Consider the following 22,203-nt stretch of genomic DNA (forward strand, 5'->3'; position numbering starts at 1 on the left):
CCCCCACACACACACACCACAGAGGCAGACACAGATGGGGAAGGGGGGGCCTCGCGTTCTAACTGAGCACGTGCAAAGACAACAGGAAGCTACTGAGTAAAGGTTAAAAGCTTTAATGACATCACACATATGTGACAGAGAGCTGTAAGTCTACAGGTGCAGGTTCATACATGAGAAGCTGTAATGATCGAAGGTCGGCTAAATATCGGCGAGCGTCTTCATTCCTATTGGTGCAGCTCTGATTGTGCAGGACGACGGCGGGGCTTCCATACATGTTCGCTACGATAGATCTACAGTGACGGGGCAGCACGGGTATCAAAGAGCAGAAATCAGCGTGGCGCGAAGAGCCGATGACGAGCAAGCAACCTTCACCAGTCTGGACCTCGCTCCCGTCGGCGGGACGGCGAGCTCCCTCCGCCCTCGCCGACGCCACCTGACCAGAGATACAAAAGAAGGAAGTCGCAGTTTCGCGCTCAGGTTGGAGCCTGACGAAGCATGCAGGTGGACGTTTCTAAATCACCACCTCCTCGAAGGCGATTGGCTGTCTGACAAAAACAACATGGCTGCAGAGAAACAGAAATCATTGGAATGAAATGCACTGTTGGTCCAATTTCTCCGCGGCAGGAAACGGCGTCTGTGACGAGGAAACAACAAAAAATAGAAAAATAACAAATTTCAGAGAATAAAAAACAAACAATAACAGAACAGCGTGTGGTCCCTGATGATGTCATCAAAGAAAGAGCGAGATGCAGTGATGATGTCACGGCCGGTAATGCACACGGCGACAGTGGCCTCATTCGCCAACGATGACGCGGCGTTACATCAGGCACTCCGACTCGCCGCCAAACGACCGACACGCAAACAAAAATGCAGAACGCACAAAAACGAGGCGATGGCGGGCTTTGGCGAAACGCTCCTTTGCTCCGCGTCTCCACCGCCTCAGTCTCTGGGATTGGTGAACCATTCAGCGGGGAGGACTGAGGCTCGCCAGCCTCAGAGAGGTGGCGGTTTCACCCGCTCCAAGTCGATCTTCAGGAAGCTGGCGGCGCTCTGAGGCGGCCTCCAGTTCTCCCCGGCTGATGGCGGCCCATGAGAAATGAGGCGCCTGTAAATGTGGCGATGGGTGCGTCAGAGCACCTGGGCGGTTTCGCCAAAGCGCCTCGCCGCCGCGCTCTACTGCTTCTTCTTGCTGAACAGGCTGAAGCGCTTCTCCTTGTCTTTGTCTTTGTCCTTCTCGCGCTTTCCGGGGCTCGACTCGGTGGTCAGCGTGACGGTGGCCGGCAGCGTGTGAGCACGCCCGGAGGCAGGCGTGCCGGGGCTGCTGCCCTGGATGTCAGAGCGGTCTGCGGCGCCGGCGTTCAGGATGGCCTGGATCCAGGTACTCATCTCCTCCTGCGGAGGCAGGTAAGCAGTTAAGCAGGAACGCCACACAGGTGAGCGCTTCCACGAATCTGAGCGAAAATCAAACTCACCTCGTCTTTGGCTTGGAACAGGTATTCGTTTCCATCGGTGATTCTGAAAGAGCGAGAGGAAGACAGACGTGAGTGGAGGAGCCGCACAAACGCACCAAACCAAGCCTCAGGTCACAGGTCAAAGGTTACAGTGCCGGCTGTGCTGAGATACACATCCAGGTGTGTTTAAGCGCTCAGGTGATCAGCGTTCTTTGGACCAATGACGGTCACCGGGCGAAGTCTGAACGACCCTCACCCTGACAACCAATCACAGCATGAGTTCCTGCAGGCTGCAGCTGTGATTGGGCTAACAAAACAATGAGGCAAAGGAGGCGGAGCTGCGTCTGAGAAATGTGTTGGTGAGTAACCATGGTAACAGGATGCTGTCAAACAATAAAACATGTCAGGTGGTTGTTGTAACACTCACAATGCCTGTGTGCGTCTGTGTGCATGTGTGTGTGTGCGTGCATGTGTGTGTGTGTGCATGTCTGTGCGTGTGTGTGCATGTGTGTGTGTGTGTGCGTGTGTGCGTGCGTGCGTGTGTAAAATCAGCTGATCATTTCATCAAAAATGAGATCTGGAGTTTGATTGGCTCGGCCACGACAGGTGTGGACAGGTGACCTCAAATCAAAGCTGTAGTTTTTTCTCGTGCAGCTTTAACAGAACCAGGAAGTGAGCACACCTGACACGTGACATCAGAGGTTCTGTGACATCATTACTGTGATGTCGGCTACTTTATTATATTCTAAGAATATTTGTTCAAACAAACTGGAACTTTCCAGCTTCACGGAGACGCTGCGACCAGCGGCGGCGTTTAATGCGAGACGTGTTCAACAACTGACTTCCTGCTGCGCTCGGTACCTGAGTTTGAAGACGTGTTTCTTCTTCTTGTAGTCCGAGGCGACGTCACACGTGGCGTCCTTCAGGCTGATGGGGAGCTCGTTGTGGTACGGCACGCCCTGGCTCGCCGCCTTGCTGTCCTTGTAGAAACCCATTTCTTTGTTGTTGATGATGCAGTACACGTTGTGCCACGACCTGCGAATCGCACAGCAGTGGGGTCAGGTGACGGGTCAGGTGACGTAGCTGCGTGCGAGGCACTTCCTGCGGGGCGTGGAGCTCACCTGTTGGAAGCCTTCTTGTTGTGGCCCTCCCACTCGTGTTTGCGGTGCAGCAGTCCCTCCTGGGGCGAGCTGGAGTCCCGGTTCTTGGTGGGCAGTGTGGTCGACTGACTTTTAACCTTCCTGCCAGAGGTGGGCGAGGGGGCGGGGCTCGGCTCTTTGGAGCTCCGCTCGGCAACACCGTTCACCAGCTCTCCGTCCTCCACGCCGTCCTGCACAGGACAGCAGCAGATTCAGTTTAACACCACAGAAGAAGAAATATTAGCTGTAAATACAAGCGTGCGGCGTGCGCCACCGCCGGGGGCATAAAGGTTAAAGGTTACTGACCCTGGGAGAATCCGAGGGCGGTCCGTTCTGAGTGACGGCGCTGCAGAAACACACATACACTCGTTATTGTCACGCTTTCACTTACGTGGCGAGCGTTACGACACATTTGCGGTGCTTTCACCTCTGCTGCGCCTCCTCCTGCTGAACTTCCACAGGCTCTGGAGATGGTGGCTTCCTCCTCCTCTCCTCCTCCTCCTGCTGCCTCCTCACATCCAGCAGTTCCAGCTGGAAGACACGTGTAAACATCATCATCATCATCATCACATTCCTCCTCACCACCCTATCCGGCCACCCCACCCTCACCGTAGTCAGCCTCTCCAGGGCGGAGAAGCGCTCCTCCCAGGTGGCGGCGGACTTCTCGAAGGCTTCGTGGCGTTTGATGAGCTTCTCGACCTCGTCCACGCTCTGGCCCAGCTCCCTGCTGGACAGGTAGGGCTCCTGACCCAGCAGCCAGGCCTCGGCCACGCCAGCGTCCCGAGAGAACTGGTGGACCTCCAGGACTGAGGAAGAGGAGGAGAGAGGAAGATTTTATGACTGAACTTATCAACGCGGCTGCAGGCTCAACGTGTCACACAGAGGATGGCAAGGTGAGAGGTGTACAGGTGTTTCTACAGGAGTGTGACCTATCACGAGGCTTCTGTTCCACAGCAAAGCCTTTAAGCTTGGCGTCTTCTGTCTTTGTGGCGTTTTTGTATCTTTCTGGCGTTTTTGTATCTTTGTGGCGTTTGTGGTGTTTTTGTATCTTTGTGGCGTTTTTGTATCTTTCTGGCGTTTTTGTATCTTTCTGGCATTTTTGTATCTTTCTGGCATTTTTGTATCTTTCTGGCATTTTTGTATCTTTGTGGCGTTTTTGTATTTTTCTGGTATTTTTGTATCTTTGTGGTATTTTTGTATCTTTGTGGCGTTTGTGGTGTTTTTGTATCTTTGTGGCGTTTTTGTATTTTTGTGGTATTTTTGTATCTTTCTGGCGTTTTTGTATCTTTGTGGCGTTTTTGTATCTTTGTGGCGTTTTTGTATCTTTGTGGCGTTTTTGTATCTTTGTGGCGTTTGTGGTGTTTTTGTATCTTTGTGGTATTTTTGTATCTTTCTGGCGTTTTTGTATCTTTGTGGTATTTTTGTATCTTTGTGGTATTTTTGTATCTTTGTGGCGTTTGTGGTGTTTTTGTATCTTTGTGGCGTTTTTGTATCTTTCTGGTATTTTTGTATTTTTGTGGCATTTTTGTATCTTTGTGGCGTTTGTGGTGTTTTTGTATCTTTGTGGCGTTTTTGTATCTTTGTGGCGTTTTTGTATTTTTCTGGTATTTTTGTATCTTTGTGGTATTTTTGTATCTTTGTGGCGTTTGTGGTGTTTTTGTATCTTTGTGGCGTTTTTGTATCTTTGTGGTATTTTTGTATCTTTGTGGCGTTTTTGTATCTTTGTGGCGTTTTTGTATCTTTGTGGCGTTTTTGTATCTTTCTGGCGTTTTTGTATCTTTCTGGCGTTTTTGTATCTTTCTGGCGTTTTTGTATCTTTGTGGCGTTTGTGGTGTTTTTGTATCTTTGTGGTATTTTTGTATCTTTCTGGCGTTTTTGTATCTTTGTGGTATTTTTGTATCTTTGTGGTATTTTTGTATCTTTGTGGTATTTTTGTATCTTTGTGGCGTTTGTGGTGTTTTTGTATCTTTGTGGCGTTTTTGTATCTTTCTGGTATTTTTGTATTTTTGTGGCATTTTTGTATCTTTGTGGCGTTTGTGGTGTTTTTGTATCTTTGTGGCGTTTTTGTATCTTTGTGGCGTTTTTGTATCTTTCTGGTATTTTTGTATCTTTGTGGCATTTTTGTATCTTTGTGGCGTTTTTGTATCTTTGTGGCGTTTTTGTATCTTTGTGGCGTTTTTGTATCTTTGTGGTGTTTTTGTATCTTTCTGGTATTTTTGTATCTTTCTGGCGTTTTTGTATCTTTCTGGCATTTTTGTATCTTTCTGGCATTTTTGTATCTTTCTGGTATTTTTGTATCTTTGTGGCGTTTTTGTATTTTTCTGGTATTTTTGTATCTTTCTGGTATTTTTGTATCTTTGTGGTATTTTTGTATCTTTGTGGCGTTTTTGTATTTTTCTGGTATTTTTGTATCTTTCTGGTATTTTTGTATCTTTGTGGCGTTTTTGTATCTTTCTGGCATTTTTGTATCTTTGTGGCGTTTTTGTATTTTTCTGGTATTTTTGTATCTTTGTGGCGTTTTTGTATCTTTGTGGCATTTTTGTATCTTTGTGGCATTTTTATATCTTTGTGGCGTTTTTGTATCTTTGTGGCGTTTTTGTATCTTTCTGGTATTTTTGTATCTTTCTGGTGTTTTTGTATCTTTGTGGCATTTTTGTATCTTTCTGGCATTTTTGTATCTTTCTGGTAATTTTGTATCTTTCTGGTATTTTTGTATCTTTGTGGCATTTTTGTATCTTTCTGGTATTTTTGTATCTTTGTGGCGTTTTTGTATTTTTCTGGTATTTTTGTATCTTTCTGGTATTTTTGTATCTTTGTGGCATTTTTGTATCTTTCTGGTGTTTTTGTATCTTTCTGGTATTTTTGTATCTTTCTGTTCGTTCTGCTGTGTTTGTTTCACAAACTGCTGGTTGATGTTTTGATCTTTGAGGATCAGTGAGAACAGTTCCTGCAGCTGTCCGGTGAAGACATCGTGCACACAGATGCAGACTCTAAGCTGTTCTCTGAGCGTAACTGAAGCGTGTCCTGATTGGTCAGTCGGGTTCGTTAAAGGAGGGCAAGAGCCTGGGGAGTCTTCATCAGTGCTGACTCATCACTGTAGTACCCTGCAGTGATGAGTCAGCACTGACCTCTGACCTTTCAGCCTCTTGATCATCATTTTAATTGGATGTTTCATGTGGACGGTAAACAGGAAGTAAGCCTTACTCAGTCGCAGCCACTCCCATCGGTCCTCCCACTTGTCAATCATCTCCTTCCTCTTGTCGGTGAGCTGCAGCAGCCTCTCTTTAATCTGGAAAACATTTTCAGCTCCTTTCAGTCTCAGCTTTATTTATAGACTTTACAGACTGCAATTCAACCCTGATTTTATTTGCCTCTGTCGTGCCTGTTTGCCTGTTTAACTTTGGTGACCCAGGTGTGTTTGTACTAGTAAAGGTGAGGCTTTCAAAATAAGAGCACTGCACCATTAAAGCCCAAAACAACCGGGCATGGCTCCCTGTGACCAGTGGATGAAACTTCTGCCCATGGCTGTACATAGAGCAGCGTTTATTATTTTTGCATTATGTTCTTTTCATTTTCCAAGTTTCATCATTACTTTAACTTCATTAAACTTTATTTTCTTGATTCAGCACCTTCTTCCTTCTCTTCTCTCAGTCTGTGTTTCAGCTCGTCAGCTGACAAACACCTGAGCGGCCATCAGTGTCTCGGCTCACCTCCTCTGAAGCGTAGTGCTTCCTGGCCAGCAAAGCCTTCCCGAGCTCGATGCAGGCTGTGAAGCTGTCATTGCGGGCGTCGATCTCCGCCTTGATACCCTGGTGGTTGTTCATCAACAGCTCCACCGACGAAACGTCTCTGGACACACAAACGTTGTTAGCGAGGCCGCCGTGAGGCGAGGAGCCACCATTGTGCAGCACACAGACCTACCTGGGGTTCTCCTGGGCCTCGATGAGCCGGATCACGTCATCCATCCACAGCATCAGGTCTCGGACCATGCTGAAGAACCGAAACTTGTCCCCGGTGTCGAGGAGGCGGAGCCGGCGTCCGTCACACGCCTCCAGCAGACACCGCCACACCTCCAGCACCTCGCTTTCCCTGCGCTGGATGTCGTCTGCTTTGTCTCCGGCGTACGCCGACTGCAGGCGCCCCGCATCCTCCTGCAGCTGCCTCACCTGCAACACAGGGTCAAAGGTCATAACACGTACACCTGCATGTTTCAGTCAGGTGCTCTGACTTTAAATCGCCTAATGAGGAAACGTGACCTGCGTGGGAGTTTACATGTCTGGTAATTCTTAAGTCACGTGACCTTTAAACGGCTGATCAGCTGTGGCTGGTTTCTGGCTGGAAATAACGTGTTCAGAGAGCCCGGCGCTCTCAGAGAGCCCGGCGCGCTCAGAGAGCCCGGCGCTCTCAGAACGCCGAGCCTCAGATACAACCCCCCAAAAAGCTGCGCCCAAGTGACTGCCTATAAAACCAGCGTCCCCACACTGACCTGTGTTCCCAGGGCCTGGATGTCGTGTTCAAAGGTGGTGTGCATCCTCTGCAGCGTCTCCACCGTGTTCTGGTCCCGGCCCACTTCCTCCGGAAGCTTCTTCTGCTTGTCCAGGATGCGTGCCAGGATCTCCTTGGCATCGTGGTAGAACTTGTGGAGCTCGAAGGAGGCGGCGAGGATCTGCGTCCTGGTGTCGATGAGCTCCAGCAGGTCGGCCCAGGCCTCGTTTAGCCCGTCCTTCCACTCCGCCACCGTGGCCGCGTCACTGTGCCCGGCGTTGATCAGCTCGTCCGCCAGCCGGTTCACGGCGTCCACGCGCTCCTGTCCGATGTTCCCGGTGTCCCGGGCAAACTCCCGGAAGCGTTCCTGCAGCATCTGAGCAGCGGGCAGGGGTCATAGGTCAATAGGGGTCATAGGTCAGTGTGTAACACTTGACAGAGTACACTCAGAGGAAGTACAATCGGTACGCACGGTGACATGCTCGTAGTCCTGTCCTAGCTCGTGTGACCCGGCCACCACCTCGCGCTCGGCGATCCACTGCTCGAGGTCGTCCACCTCTCGATTCAGCTGGAAGAGGCGGAGCCTCTCATCTAGTTTGCCCCGCCTCTCCTCCGACAAGTCCTTCAAGCCGGCGTAGAGCTTATCCACCTGAGACTGACGCATGCTGATCCGCTCGCTGACACACACACACACACACGCACACACACACACACACACACACACACGTGCACACACACAGACACACACAGAGGGTAAACTACTCACACTGATGTAGCCACAGACAGGAAGCAGCTTCCTGATGTTGTCTGACTGCTTCCTGTCATGTGATGCAGGTGTGATGTCACTGAAAGCGGCTCACCTCTCCGGGTGCCCGTTGGCCACCAGCCCTCTGCTGGTCTTGGACAGCTGGTGGACGGCCTCGGCGTAGTCCTCCACCGCCTGCTCCATGATCTGATGCTTCTTCAGCATGGTGACGGCGCTCTGCTCGTCCTGATTGGAGCAAACAGTCGTCACGGTAATGATGAATTTAGTTGACTTTCACAGGAAGCTGTGTGTGATGTAAGCCCCGCCCACTCACCTTGGCCTTCTCCTCTGACATCATGTAGAGCTCCTGCTCGCTCATCCAGGCCTCGGCCTCGGCGGCGTCGAAGTAGTACTGCTGGGCTTTGTGCGCTTCCTCCAGCCGGCCGTGCCGACGCTCCACCTCCTCCATCAGCTGCTTCCACAGCCGCTGCAGGGCGGCCAGGCGGATTGCGTCCCCGTTGGAGGACTCCTCCTTCAGGAGACTCTGGCTGCGCTCCATGATGTCATCGATGCGGGGCTGATGGCCCAGGATCTCCTTCTGCAGCGTCTGGGGATGTTCACGCCCACAGAGGTCAGACCGTCATCAGCAAACAGAGCGTGCTGCGAGCGAGGCAAACGTAGTCCTACCTGGTTCTTCTTGATGAGCAGCTGGACCGTCTGCAGGTTGTGGCCGTGGTCGGTGGACATGGCCACAGGGATCCTCTCCTGAACCCACAGCTGTAAAGGAGTGAGAGCACAGTGAGCGTGAGCGATGGCGCCCCTGAAAGCATGGCGTGTGAACTTTACGTACGATCTCGTCCTCGACGTCCCGGTTGAACTGGTGAACCTCTCTGGACTCAACCAGGAAGTTCCTGCGACGGCGCAGCGGCTCCAGCAGCTCCTGAAACTTATTTTCCACCACCTGCCTCCGCCCGTCCACCTCGTCCGTGTCCTTCACCTCCTGCCCCATAGCCTTCACCTGGCTCTGGAGCTCCACCACCTCTCTCTGTCGCACCTCCACCTGGTTCTCCAGCATCTGCAAGCATAGAGGCACAGCTGTCACACCACTGCAGTTCAACTGCAGCTGCACAACATCTGTGATGTGTTACAGGTGTGTTACAGGTGTGTCACAGGTGTGTCACAGGTGTGTTACTGCTGTGATGTTACAGGTGTGTTACAGGTGTGTTACAGGTGTGTCACAGGTGTGTCACAGGTATGTTACTGTTGTGATGTTACAGCTGTGTCACAGGTGTGTTACAGGTGTGTTACAGGTGTGTCACAGGTATGTTACTGTTGTGATGTTACAGCTGTGTTACAGGTGTGTTACAGGTGTGTCACAGGTATGTTACTGTTGTGATGTTACAGCTGTGTTACAGGTGTGTTACAGGTGTGTCACAGGTATGTTACTGTTGTGATGTTACAGCTGTGTCACAGGTGTGTTACAGGTGTGTTACAGGTGTGTCACAGGTATGTTACTGTTGTGATGTTACAGCTGTGTTACAGGTGTGTTACAGGTGTGTCACAGGTAGGGATGGGTACCGGTATCCGGTGCCATGATGGCACCGGTTCTGACGTAAACGGTAGTAACCAGACCGAAAAGCAGCGCACATTTCGGTGCTTCATTTCGGTGCTTTTTTTTTCTGAGATGTCATACACTTTAAATTCTAGCCAATCATTTTACGTTTCCGAGGATAGTAGGCGGGGCCAGGTACGTACGTACTTTTAGAGCAGAGCTACAGATTAAAAATGCCCAAGGCGAAGCGGTCAAAAGTCTGGCTGTACTTCACAGCAAAATATGCAAACTCACCAGCCTGCAACAAGTGCTTTAAGGTGATACTGTGATACTGTCAAAGGAGGTAACACCTCAAATCCGATGAAACACCTGGCGACGCATAGCGGTTTTTTTTTTTAAAGCAGAAAAATGCGCCGTATTTGATAGCTTGCTGCGAGACCTCACACCGAGCGCATCTACTGCGGGTGTGGTGGTGACGGATGATGATGGCAGCAGCAGCCGTTCTTCTCTGCGTGAGTAGCTTCATGTTGTTCGTGTGCAATTTACGTTGAGTAGGCTAACCACGTTATTACATTAATGCATGTAAGGTGAACTAGCAAACACTGTCGTAGTTACATGCAACTGTCTTCTTGTTTGATGGCAGATACTCCCTTCACCCTGGCCAAAAAGGCTAAAATGACCAAAGAAAAAGTGGAAAACAGTTAAACATGAGAGGTTTTTGGACAAAGTTTGTTTTTTCCATTGTTTAAGCACTGCTTCCAGCCAAGAGTGATACCATATATGCCCCATAGCTGCAGAAAAGGCTAACATTGTTATCTTTTTACAATAAAAACAGCTGAACATGAGAGGTTTTTGGACCAATTTTGTGTTTTCCATTCTTTAAGCACCGGTTTGAGCACCGTTTAAGCACCGGCACCGTTTCAAAAGTACCAGTTTGGCACCGGTATCAGATAAAACCTAAACGATACCCATCCCTAGTCACAGGTGTGTCACAGGTGTGTTACAGGTGTGTTACAGGTGTGTTACAGGTGTGTCACAGGTATGTTACTTTTGTGATGTTACAGCTGTGTTACAGGTGTGTCACAGGTGTGTTACAGCTGTGTTACAGGTGTGTTACAGGTGTGTCACAGGTGTGTCACAGGTATGTTACTGTTGTGATGTTACAGCTGTGTTACAGGTGTGTCACAGGTGTGTTACAGCTGTGTTACAGGTGTGTTACAGGTGTGTCACAGGTGTGTCACAGGTATGTTACTGTTGTGATGTTACAGCTGTGTTACAGGTGTGTCACAGGTGTGTTACAGCTGTGTTACAGGTGTGTTACAGGTGTGTCACAGGTGTGTCACAGGTATGTTACTGTTGTGATGTTACAGCTGTGTTACAGGTGTGTCACAGGTGTGTTACAGCTGTGTTACAGGTGTGTTACAGGTGTGTCACAGGTGTGTCACAGGTATGTTACTGTTGTGATGTTACATCTGTGTTACAGGTGTGTTACAGGTGTGTCACAGGTGTGTTACAGCTGTGTTACAGGTGTGTTACAGGTGTGTCACAGGTGTGTTACAGGTGTGTCACAGGTGTGTTACTGCTGTGATGTTACAGCTGTGTTACAGGTGTGTTACAGGTGTGTCACAGGTGTGTCACAGGTATGTTACTGTTGTGATGTTACAGCTGTGTTACAGGTGTGTCACAGGTGTGTTACAGCTGTGTTACAGGTGTGTTACAGGTGTGTCACAGGTGTGTTACAGGTGTGTCACAGGTGTGTTACTGCTGTGATGTTACAGGTGTGTTACAGGTGTGTTACTGTTGTGATGTTACAGGTGTGGTGTTGCAGGTGTCATAGCTGTATACATGAGTAAAATCAGAAAACCTCACATTGAGCTGCACACCTGTCTGTTCTGCGTTCAGGTGAGTGGAGGACGTACCTGCTGCTTTTTCAGCAGGATGTTGACGGACGTCAGGTCTTTGCCGTAGTCGTCGGACTGGATCTGGCCCTCGAGGCCGCCCAACCACTTGTCGAGGTCGGCGCAGCTCTGAGTGAACAGCTCGGCCTTGTTGGCGTCAAATAGACACTGAGCTTTGGTCTGCGTGGTGGACTCGAGCTCCTCCCACATGGCGTGGAGCGCCGACAGCTTCTCCTTCACCACCGCCTCCGTTTCCGGCTTCTCCGACACCAGCAGCGTGCCATCCTGAGGTCAGGAGACACTTGGTCAGGTTAAAGGTCACTGTGGTCTCATTTATATGATGAAATGTTTAATTTGTATATTTTAGACTCAGTGTTGGACCGTCGGTCAAGTGTTAGCTCAGAGAACACCTGCCTGAGGCAAACACGGGCATAAAGGTGCAGCTCGTGAGTCGTGCATGCTCTCGTTTATCTTTTGTGTGAGTGGAGTGACAGCTGATTGGCTGCCCTGCTCAGGCGAATGGCGGTACCTTCTCGATCTTGTCCAGCCACTCTTTGTTGGACTGCAGCTCGGCCATGAAGGCCTGGTGCTTCAGCCACTTGCTGTGCAGGTTTCTGGCCTCGTCGTAGCTCATGTCCTGAGCCGTGAGCATCTTCTCGTTGATCCACAGAGACAGCTGCAGCAAACAGAACAGAACACAGTGTGATGCAGGCAATGATGTCACAGGACGCCGTCTGAACCACAGCGCTGCTTCAGCGAGTGCATTTTGCCTTTGGTGTCTAAAGCACGGCTTCGTATTGGAGACTGACCTCCTGGCAGTCTTGCAGGAATTTCTGCAGGTCTCGGTTGTCCTTCAACCTCATCAGCAGCTCCACCGCAGCCTCCCTGTTCTTCTTGTGCCTGAAACACAACAAAAAACCCAGATAAGACCGACCTTCACACACTCGCCGGAGCCGGGGTCACGGGGTCACAGGTCACAGTGACAGCTGTGGTTTTCGTCTACTGACGAAACACGAGAACGGTTCTTCTGCAGGAACATGCTGTGAAGCTTTGGCGCACCTGTTGTCGATGGAGGTGACTTTCTCATGGATTCGATCGCCGTTGATGTTCCCGTCGCTGGCCAACCGCCTACCGGCCTCAACCACGCCGTTAATCTTATCCTCGTTGGCGTCCATCGTGGTCATGAAGTCCTCTTGCTTCTTGATGGCAGCCTCGGCCCCCTCCAGGGTCGTGGGCATCTCTGTGTGAGCCAGGACGTACTCCTGCGGGGCAGAGAAACGGCGAGTTTTTAACGCACAGGCAGGAGCAGAAAGGGGAGGAGTTAATCGGGCATTTACCTGGTTGTTGAGGAACGCCTCCGCCTGCTTGGTGTCCCGCAGGAACAGCTGGTAGGCGTGGGACTGCGACAGCAGGTTCTGCCGGTTCTCCCACATCTTGTGCAGCTCGTTCCAGCCGGTGTCGAGCGCCTGCAGCCGCTGCCGCAGGAACATGTACTGAGCGTCCGTCTGGCCCTGCGTCACCATCTCGCCCATGTCCCGCATCTTCTGATAGTCCTCCTCGTAGTTCTGGATCTCATTCTTGATGCCTTCGTGTTGGGCCATCAGCTTCTCTGCTTCGGCGAGCGTGTTGGGCATGTCCTCTGAGGCGATGGCGGTCTGAGTGCGAGATAGCCACGACTGGAAGTCGTCCAGCTCACGTAAGAACTGCTGCAGTTTTCTGGCTTCGCCCAGAGACTCCTCTCGGTTCTTTAGCGTGTTCTTCATCTCCTCCCACACGGCCGTGATCTCGGCCAGACGGCCCGTAATGGCGTTGGCCTGATCGGGGTGCTCTTCCGCCAGCCTCTGGGCTTCGCCGTGCATTTCACCGAGCTTGTCCTCGATGGCGGCCAGGTCCCGCTCCATGCCGGTCAGTTTGCGCTGCAGGGCCATGACCCCTGTGAGGTCATTGCCCAGCTCCTGGGTAGACTCGATGACTTTGGTCTTCTCTTTGATCCAGGACTTGGTCTCGTTGCAGTCGAGGTGGTAGTTCTGCACGCCCAGCGCCGAGTTCAGGGACTCCTTCTTACGGTCCACAAGCTCACGGAACAGGCTCCACCTGGAGGCGGAGCAGAGATCGTCATGGCAGCACGTCAGCTTCCACACCTGACAGGTCAATGTTTTTGATTTTGTTATTCTTTGGTAGGAATCTCTGTACCTGACGGTCATACCTGTTATTGAGTTTGTCCTGCTGGGTCTTAATGTCCTTCTCACTCGGGTGACCGCTGTGCATCAGCTGCCGGGCGATCTGGTTCACCACAGCGACACGAGACGCCTGGCTGTTCATCTCCGGCTCAAGACTCTCAAACCTGCCAGAACACATCATGCGTCAGTGCAGGAGTTGCAGGAAATCACAGTACATGTATATCACATCTATCTAATAGACTCCAATTTGTGCATGTAAATGGAGAGTCCTCTTCACACACTGAGGTTAATTATGGAGTTCCACAGGGTTCAGTGCTAGGACCAATTCTGTTTACATTATACATGCTTCCCCTAGGCAGCATCATTAGAAGACATAGCATACATTTTCACTGCTATGCAGATGACACCCAGCTCTATATGTCCATGAAGCCAGATAACACACACCAATTAGTTAAACTGCAGGAATGTCTTAAAGACATAAAGACCTGGATGGCCACTAACTTTCTGCTTCTTAATTCAGATCAAACTGAGGTCATTGTACTCGGCGCTGAAAAGCTTAGAAATATGGTATCTAACCAGATTCTTCCTCTGGATGGCATTACCTTGGCCTCCAGTAACACTGTGAGGAACCTTGGAGTCATTTTTGACCAGGACATGTCCTTCAACGCACATATTAAACAAATATGTAAGACTGCGTTCTTCCATTTGTGCAACATCTCTAAAGTTAGAAATATCCTGTCTCAGAGTGACGCTGAAAAACTAGTTCATGCATTTATTACTTCCAGGCTGGACGACTGTAATTCATTATTATCAGGAAGTCCTAAAAACTCCCTGAAAAGCGTTCAGCTAATCCAAAATGCTGCAGCAAGAGTCCTGACAGGGACTAGAAAGAGAGAGCAGATTTCTCCTGTTTTGGCTTCCTGTTAAATCCAGAATTCAAAATCCTGCTCCTCACATACAAGGTCTTAAATAATCAGGCCCCATCTTATCTTAATGACCTTGTAGTACCATATCACCCTATTAGAGCACTTCGCTCTCGCTCTGCAGGCCTACTTGTTGTTCCTAGAGTATTTAAAAGTAGAATGGGAGGCAGAGCCTTCAGTTTGCTCTGAGGCAGAGCTGTGTAACTACAATCCTACCTGTGCTGGTTCGATATGTGTGAAACCCAGAACACGACTAACTCAGAGTGATGGTGAGATCTTACTCGATTCTTTATTACACCAAAAATCAAAAGTAAGCAGACTTGAGACAGTTTGGAGCAGATGTGGTAACATCATACGCACGTGTTTGGGAGCCTGAAACTAGAGGTGTGAATCACCATACATCCCACGATACGATATTATTGCAATTTTTAAAAATATTTTGCGATATTCAGATTCTGTACATAAAGGTAAACTTTATCAATATTCATTTTCTCTAATATCAAAGTCTCACACTCAGTCTTTCTCTCATTTCAGTTTTATTGTTGACAAACTGAACGGTTTGTATTACAGTCTAGTCCAACTTAACTGAATCAACCATCTGGTACAATTATAGCTATTCTGAACTATGCAGTTTATGAAAACTATGCAGCCCCTTCAGCAACTGAAGAATTTGAAAGTAAATTAAAACAAAATATAATTTTACATTAAATAAAAAAGTTTTAAACTTAATTAAAATAAAACATGTCTTAAATTAAAATAAGTAAACTGTCATGTTTATTAAACACATTTGGACAGTGAAGGAATGTCAGGATTCTTGCTCAGAAAAAGGATCAACATGCTCTGAAGTCAGAGCACAAAAACCTTTTTGTAACAAAATATCGATTTCTGCTGTCCCTGTATCCATACATTATTAGCAAACAAAATATCACCATGCTACAAAGTATCCATTTTTCCCCACCCCTACCTGAATCCGCATCATTTTTAGAGGAACGTGACTCGAGGCAATATCTTGGGCTATCAATTACCACACGATTTTAAAACTGTATATCTTGGGAATATTAGAGAGTATGTTGTGTACGACGACTTGTATTTGACAAAAATCCTGTTGATAGCTGCAAAGAAAGCTACAACAAGAAACTGGTACAAACGGGATCCGCCTTCTTAAAAAGATGGTTAAATGTTGTTGGAGGAATCTGTGCAATGGAAAAATGACTTCTCAGATTAAAGCAGTGGTTCCCAAACTTTTTTTGCTGGGCCCCCCTTGTTTTACAAGAAAAATGTTCGCGCCCCCCCTCTCGCGCGCGCGTGCATGCACAAATCACAGCTGTTTCGTCCACGTAAACAGTGTTTCGAATCACCGAGAACGGAGATTTTTTAAAACTCCTTTTTTGCGTTTACATGTGGACGAGGAATACAGAGTTCGTCACGTCAAAGTCAAAGGTATGTGCCTTTATTCACGTCACGCTGTGTGCACGTTATTGTTTACATGAGATGAACTGCAGAATGATAGAGACGAAATACTGTTAATCTGACTATCTGCAGGTTTTACACACTTACATAAACACACAGTTACTGTCCCTCCATTTACAAAGGCAGAGGCGTCACGGTGTAATTATTTTACATGTAGTTGTTTTTTTTCCTGTGTAATAATATTCAACATTGCTATCAATACATTTTTCAAAAAATCTCTGTGTAAAATGGGTTCAAAAACATAAACAGCTGTGAGATCCTGTTTGTCCGTGACAGAGGGGACAAATCGTGTCAGCATCAGCCTGATGTTATTTGTATCCTGTAGCTTTACTGTATAAAGAGCAAACATCTCCAACATGTCAGGAGTAGTTAGTCATTACAACAAGTGTTTGTGAACTAAAACTCAAGAATGTTTGTCCGTAATTTAAACAGCCCATCGCTGCTCCCGACAAAGGGAAATCCTGCAGGGAGACCTACCTCTGCACCTGTGCAGGTGAAGCCAAAGGGAAGATTTGCTTCACCATATTTTCTTGTCTTTGGCTCAGAATGAAGTTGGTTTGGAAACATATTCAGCGATGCTTCATCTCCTGCTTTGAGTTTGTGTGGGCGCCCGTGCTAGCAGTGTCCAAGCGTTTTTTTGTTTTTTTTTCCCCTTTTCATGCCGCGCCCCCCCTGCAATGGCTCTGTGCCCCCCCTAGGGGGCGGGCCCCACACTTTGGGAAGGTCTGCATTAAAGGAAGATATTTTGTTGCTAAGTGGGAGAAGTGGACATTATATGGCACCGAGGAAAATTAATGAACGAACAAAACATTTAAGGTCTATAACTCTGTATATCTATTGATGCATGTATAAAAGTCTGTACATAAGCTGGAGTGTGTGTGCGCAGTAAAGGCAGGCAGTGTGCACCTTTAGTTCTGTTTGTTTTGACTGTGCTTGCTGGTTATTTCTCCTGTAACACATGTTTGTGTTTAAACTGTCAATAGAAATTATAAATCCCACCTGTGCTGTACGACCTCCAGGTCCTCCAGCTTCTCCGGGATCTCCATGCTGTTCAGCCACTGCTCCTTCTCATCGATCCAAACCTCGCAGGCGTCGGCCTCGCTGAACATCTTGTAGAGGGACAACGCGTCCTGAAGCGCCTGCTTCCTGAGCTTGGTGAGGTCGGCGACCTCCTTGTAGCGCTCCTCGATGCAGGTCAGCCGACCGCGGACCTCCTCTGACTCCGCCTCCTCTTTTGGCAGACAGGCGACCTGCTCGTGGAGCGAGTCGATGACCGGTCTGTAGCTCGCCACCTCTGCCGCTGCATCTTTGTGCTTCCTGGCCAGCGCCTGGGTGGAGAACTCGTCGTGGCCGGTCTCCCCGCTGGAGACGATGCGCAGGGCGTCCAGCATCCACGCGTCTACATCATCGGCGTCCGCCTGGAACTGGTGGAGGGCCAGAGCCTCCTCCAGCCTTTTCTTCCTCGCCGCCGCCAGCTGCTCCAGCGCCGCCCACTGAGCCTGCAGGTCGGAAATTCGCTCTTGGATCTTCGTGGCGCCGAAGTGTCCCGCCTTCACCATGGCCTGGCCCTCCGCAATGGTGTGCTGCAGGTGGCCGGCACGGCCGCTCATCTCGTCCTCCAGGGCTCGCTGCTGGCTGAGGAGGCGCAGCGCCCCCGTCAGGTCCTTGCCGTGCTCCAACGAGGACAGGATCTGCTCCTTCTCACGCATCCAGCCTTCCTCCTCCGCCATCTCCCAGAAAAACTTCCAGAGACGGCGAGACTCCTCCAGACGGGCACGTCGCTCTGCGGCGAGCTGAGTCAGCTCCTGGTAGCAGAACTCCAGGTGGGCCACCCGGTCCTGGATGACCTGTGGGTCGCACGGCTTGTAGCCTGGACAGGAAGGAGGGAAATGTAAAAGTAGAGCTACCGGAGGAACGAGACTCCTCCTACTCAAGTTCAAATCAAACTCAGAGGCGAGGAAAGGCGCCCACTGCTCACCGCTGTTGCTGGCAGAGTGCTTGTTGGCGTTGGCGGTGACCGCCTTCACCCTGTCGGCCTGGATGGCGATGTCTGCCTCCACCAAGGCGTGTTTCTGGAGCAGGTCCTCCACCCCCAGCAGATGCTTCCCGTAATCCTGAGACAGCAGCAGCATCTAGAACGAGAAGCAGACGCTCACGTTTCTGCTCGAACACCTGTGTCCACCTGAGTGCTGTTCGGTACCTTCATCTCGTCCATCCAGTCCATGATGTAGAGCATCTCCTGGAAGACCCTCTGCAGGCCCAGGTTCATCTCCAGCCGCTGCCTGCGCGCCTTCAGCAGCTCCAGCAGATACTCCCACAGACGGATGACGTTGTCCTTCCGGGCTGCGATGCGTTTGATGTCATGGTAGCGCTCCACCTCCAGCTCCTTTGCCACGGCGACCACAGCTTGGACGCGCTCCTCGTACGCGGCGATGTCCGTTTCGATCGCCTCGTGCTTCTTGGTGGCGGCCTCGACGGCCTGAAGGTCGAAGCCAAAGTTATCCTGGAGACAGAAGAGACGGCGGCGTGAGATCGCGAGTGAAGAAACGCAGGCAGGTCACGTGATTCGCTGCGTCCTCCTACCTGTGACACCAGCCTCTGGTTTTCGCTGAGCCAGGTCTCTCTCATGGCCGCCTTCCGATCAAAGCGCCTGGCCAGCTGTTCCAGCTTCTCCTGACGAATCAGCTCCATCCTCAGAGCCAGCTCGCGCTCGTGCTCCGCCTTCTCCAGCCGCTCCCAGGCCTGTCGGTATCACAAGGTCAGCATCAAATCCACGCGGCAGCATTTACAGCGTGTAAATTTAGTGTCTGTCTCGTCTTAACCCTTTAAAGCCGGTCGGAGCGGCACGCTCGTAACTATTTTTAAATCCCAGTAGCTCTGCAACCTCGTGAGCTAGCACAATAATGTTTTTTTGCATATGAAGCCAGAGGAGTTGTACTTACATCTTATGCCATCAGCTTTCTGTGTGGTTTCTGGGATGCTTAGGACTCATATTGCACTGCTGGAAATAGTTTATTTTGATGCATATGCTGCTTTTTTGCAAATCTGCATTATAATATTTATTTTCGTTTTTCCTGCAGTGTATAAAAATTGGTGTATTTCAAAAATAAAACTATGAAGACACTCAAAATAAATTTCCTGTGGTGGGAAACTATTTTGTGCAACTTTTTTGTATTTACAGTTTTGAGGGATAAGCCTCTTAAATTTCTCTAACTAGAAATATATGTTAAAAAAACAAAAACGATTTTCAATTTTTTTGTAGTTTATTGCACTTTTTTGCAATTTATGTCATTACTATGCACTTAATGCAGACATATTATTAAAATATAGGCTGTAATGGTTGTATTGATGTATAGCAACTTGAAATGCTCCCAAAAATGGCTCCACAGCATGTAAACATATAATATAAGCTCTGGCGGACTTGGTTCTATGGTCGGTCTTAAAGGGTTAACAGAGAGTTTAACATCGCAGCAGACGTCCGTCTGTACACGCGTCCACGCCGTCTTAGAAACGATGTGTTTCTGTAACAAAAGAACATTTCATGTAACCGAAGCGGCTCCACGGTTTGAGACCGGGAGAAGACTCGAGCCCGGCCTCCGCACCGCCAAACGCAGATACAAACATGCAGAGCGAGGTCAGGACTGAGTCACCTGGACCGACCAGCAGAAACGCTCACAGCTGTTTTTCTAACAAACTGCTGAAAACGTTTCGTGCAAACATGAACGACTCTGACGTCTTCCTGTCAGGTTGCTCTGCACCATGAAGGAACTCTGCAGGCTGTCAGACGAAGGCTCTTGTTTCAGTGCTCCGGACACCAGACGCACAGTTTTCAGCTAACACGATCAGGAAGCGAGTTCCTCCTGTGGTCAGGTAAACTCTGTACTGACAAAACTCTCAGCCGTCACTCTCGATCATTTCGACAAACCAACTACGAGCGCCCGACGCGAGCAGCTGGACGACAGCCCTGCTGCAGCTGCGCGGCTGCAAACGACGTTTCCAAAGTGTAACTCGGGTTCACAGGAGACGAAACGTATCAGCGTTCTGTGAGCGAGCGGCGGGACGGCTCTGACCGACAGGTAAACGGCTCCGGAGTGGCTCCCACCTTGTTGATGTCAGAGATGAGCTTCCCCTCGCGGGGCATGTACACCTTCTGGTTGTTCGCCCTCATCTTGCTCTGGATGGTGAAGAGGAGGACCTCCAGGTTCCCCTTCTCTGTGAACCTGATGGGACAGAGACAGGTGAGGGCTGTACTCAGGTAGCGTTACTGGAGGCGGAGCGAAGGCGCGGCGCTCTTACTTGGGGGGTTTCTCCACGGTGCGGTAGGTGTTGAAGGCTTGTAGCTGCTGCTGGACTCCCGCCAGAGAGTTGGCGAACTTCCTGTTGTTGAGGATGATGATGGTCTGCTCGATCCACTCCAGCAGGTCAGACGCCAGCGACTCGTATTTCTCGATCATCTTCTCCGTCTCGATGGCGTTGTCCAAAACCTGGAAGCAAAAAGACAATGAGGCGCCGCCAGCGGAGTTTGTGACCTCAGTCGTCTTGGAGACGACGAAGGTCGATCCGACCATGCCGACTCACCTTCCCGATACGTTTGCCCTCCACCTTCAGAGCCTTCATCTTGGAGAAATAGTGGTAATAGGTCACCACGTAGGTGATGACGGACTTCTCGTCGGGGTGGTCCACGCTGATGTCTGCAGCACAAACAGAAGAGTCAAATACAAACGGCTCAGGTGAGCTGTTCAGGTGAACGGTTCAGGTGAACTGCTCAGGTGAACGGCTCAGGTGAACTGCTCAGGTGAACAGCTCAGGTGAACTGTTCAGGTGAACTGCTCAGGTGAACTGTTCAGGTGAACAGCTCAGGTGAACTGTTCAGGTGAACTGCTCAGGTGAACTGTTCAGGTGAACTGTTCAGGTGAACTGCTCAGGTGAGCCGCTCAGGTGAGCCGCTCGGGTGAACTGTTCAGGTGAACAGCTCGGGTGAACTGCTCGGGTGAACTGCTCGGGTGAACGGCTCAGGTGAACGGCTCAGGTGAACGGCTCAGGTGAACGGCTCAGGTGAACGGCTCAGGTGAACGGCTCAGGTGAACGGTTCGGGTGAACTGCTCGGGTGAACGGCTCAGGTGAACTGCTCAGGTGAACCGTTCACCTGAACCGTTCACCTGAACCGTTCAGGTGAACTGCTCAGGTGAACGGCTCAGGTGAACTGCTCGGGTGAACCGTTCAGGTGAACTGCTCAGGTGAACGGCTCAGGTGAACGGTCCAGGTGAACTGCTCAGGTGAACTGTTCAGGTGAACTGCTCAGGTGAACAGCTCAGGTGAACTGCTCGGGTGAACCGTTCAGGTGAACTGCTCAGGTGAACTGCTCAGGTGAACTGTTCAGGTGAACTGCTCAGGTGAACTGTTCAGGTGAACTGCTCAGGTGAACTGCTCAGGTGAGCCGCTCAGGTGAACTGCTCAGGTGAGCCGCTCAGGTGAACCGTTCAGGTGAACTGTTCAGGTGAACTGCTCAGGTGAACTGTTCAGGTGAACGGCTCAGGTGAGCTGCTCAGGTGAATGTGCGGCCCCTACCCTCGGGGTCCAGCAGCTTGGTGAGGCCCAGGTGATGCTCCGCCATGTTGAAGGCGTTCTGCAGGTTGTAGTGAGCGTTGGATTTCTTCAGTTTGTCAAAATCGATCAAATCAGGCCTGAAAACACGAAAAACACAAAACTTCATTCACAGGGACGACTCTCCGCACCGCCACACCTGGACGACGGGGTTACCTGTGTTTGTGGATGAGCGCGTTGAAGGCCATGCCGTCCCTCCAGCTCGTGCTGAAGTTGTGGATGTTGACGTTGGGATACCTGAGGAAGAAGACAGGAAGCAGAGGTTAACCTGAGCTCGCCGCGTTGACACTACGCAGGTGCTGCAGGTGAGCCTCACCCCGCGGTCTTCATCTGACACCACAGCAGCAGGGCGTCTTTGGCCGATCGCTTCTCTTTGTTGTCTTCCGTCTCCACGCTGATGTCCTGAATCTGCGAGAGGAAGAACAGTAACGCCTCCACCTGTCTGCCGTTTTTACCTGTGGCCCTGCAGGAATCTGAGGCTGTGCAGGTCACACCTGTTACGCGTGCTTACCTGGAAGCGGAGGATGATGGTCCAGATGAGGCCCAGCGTGAGCCGATGGTTTCCATCCACGATGTCGTGGGAGCCCATGTTCTCCAGGTGAACCCGCTGCTCCTTCAGGAACTGCAGCGCCTTGTCCACGTTCTCCAGACAGTGGATCCGCATCCGCCCTTTGGTTGGCTTTGGCTGGAGGCGGAGAGAGTCAGGTGATCTACAGGTGTGTGAATGCGACCTTCCAAAATCATGAACATCCTGTG

General features: G+C 50.2%; 2 protein-coding genes across 3 annotated transcripts in view; one reads left to right on the forward strand and one right to left on the reverse strand.

The window, feature by feature from the left end:
• Window positions 1-97: 97 nt before the first annotated feature.
• Window positions 98-22,203, reverse strand: part of LOC146516027 (spectrin beta chain, non-erythrocytic 1-like) — a 32,660-nt gene continuing 10,554 nt past the window's right edge. For both annotated transcript variants that reach the window (XM_085162420.1, XM_085162421.1), the window contains 33 exons: window positions 21,959-22,132; window positions 21,764-21,855; window positions 21,604-21,684; window positions 21,412-21,527; window positions 20,422-20,534; window positions 20,140-20,327; window positions 19,946-20,063; window positions 18,427-18,585; window positions 18,044-18,346; window positions 17,822-17,975; window positions 16,843-17,713; window positions 13,477-13,614; window positions 12,608-13,364; window positions 12,330-12,532; window positions 12,080-12,170; window positions 11,800-11,946; window positions 11,292-11,555; window positions 8,671-8,895; window positions 8,508-8,597; window positions 8,155-8,427; window positions 7,936-8,066; window positions 7,548-7,752; window positions 7,077-7,451; window positions 6,512-6,756; window positions 6,301-6,439; window positions 5,795-5,879; window positions 3,200-3,396; window positions 3,018-3,121; window positions 2,897-2,936; window positions 2,573-2,781; window positions 2,313-2,486; window positions 1,473-1,515; window positions 98-1,392 (listed from right to left, as the gene is read on the reverse strand). In XM_085162420.1, coding sequence (XP_085018546.1) covers window positions 1,174-1,392; window positions 1,473-1,515; window positions 2,313-2,486; window positions 2,573-2,781; window positions 2,897-2,936; window positions 3,018-3,121; window positions 3,200-3,396; window positions 5,795-5,879; window positions 6,301-6,439; window positions 6,512-6,756; window positions 7,077-7,451; window positions 7,548-7,752; window positions 7,936-8,066; window positions 8,155-8,427; window positions 8,508-8,597; window positions 8,671-8,895; window positions 11,292-11,555; window positions 11,800-11,946; window positions 12,080-12,170; window positions 12,330-12,532; window positions 12,608-13,364; window positions 13,477-13,614; window positions 16,843-17,713; window positions 17,822-17,975; window positions 18,044-18,346; window positions 18,427-18,585; window positions 19,946-20,063; window positions 20,140-20,327; window positions 20,422-20,534; window positions 21,412-21,527; window positions 21,604-21,684; window positions 21,764-21,855; window positions 21,959-22,132 — 6,723 coding nt within the window. In that variant the 3' untranslated portion in view covers window positions 98-1,173. The remainder of the gene's footprint in view (window positions 1,393-1,472; window positions 1,516-2,312; window positions 2,487-2,572; window positions 2,782-2,896; window positions 2,937-3,017; window positions 3,122-3,199; window positions 3,397-5,794; window positions 5,880-6,300; window positions 6,440-6,511; window positions 6,757-7,076; window positions 7,452-7,547; window positions 7,753-7,935; window positions 8,067-8,154; window positions 8,428-8,507; window positions 8,598-8,670; window positions 8,896-11,291; window positions 11,556-11,799; window positions 11,947-12,079; window positions 12,171-12,329; window positions 12,533-12,607; window positions 13,365-13,476; window positions 13,615-16,842; window positions 17,714-17,821; window positions 17,976-18,043; window positions 18,347-18,426; window positions 18,586-19,945; window positions 20,064-20,139; window positions 20,328-20,421; window positions 20,535-21,411; window positions 21,528-21,603; window positions 21,685-21,763; window positions 21,856-21,958; window positions 22,133-22,203) is intronic.
• On the forward strand, window positions 10,218-11,292 carry LOC146516028 (uncharacterized; the record flags this gene model as incomplete). The annotated part of the gene is made up of 1 exon (XM_085162439.1): window positions 10,218-11,292. A coding segment is annotated over one exon (1,008 nt), but the record flags the coding sequence as incomplete, so codon positions are not given.

The sequence above is a fragment of the Neolamprologus multifasciatus genome, chromosome 6 (assembly GCF_963576455.1).
Source record: "Neolamprologus multifasciatus chromosome 6, fNeoMul1.2, whole genome shotgun sequence".
Classification (NCBI taxonomy): Eukaryota; Metazoa; Chordata; class Actinopteri; order Cichliformes; family Cichlidae; genus Neolamprologus; species Neolamprologus multifasciatus.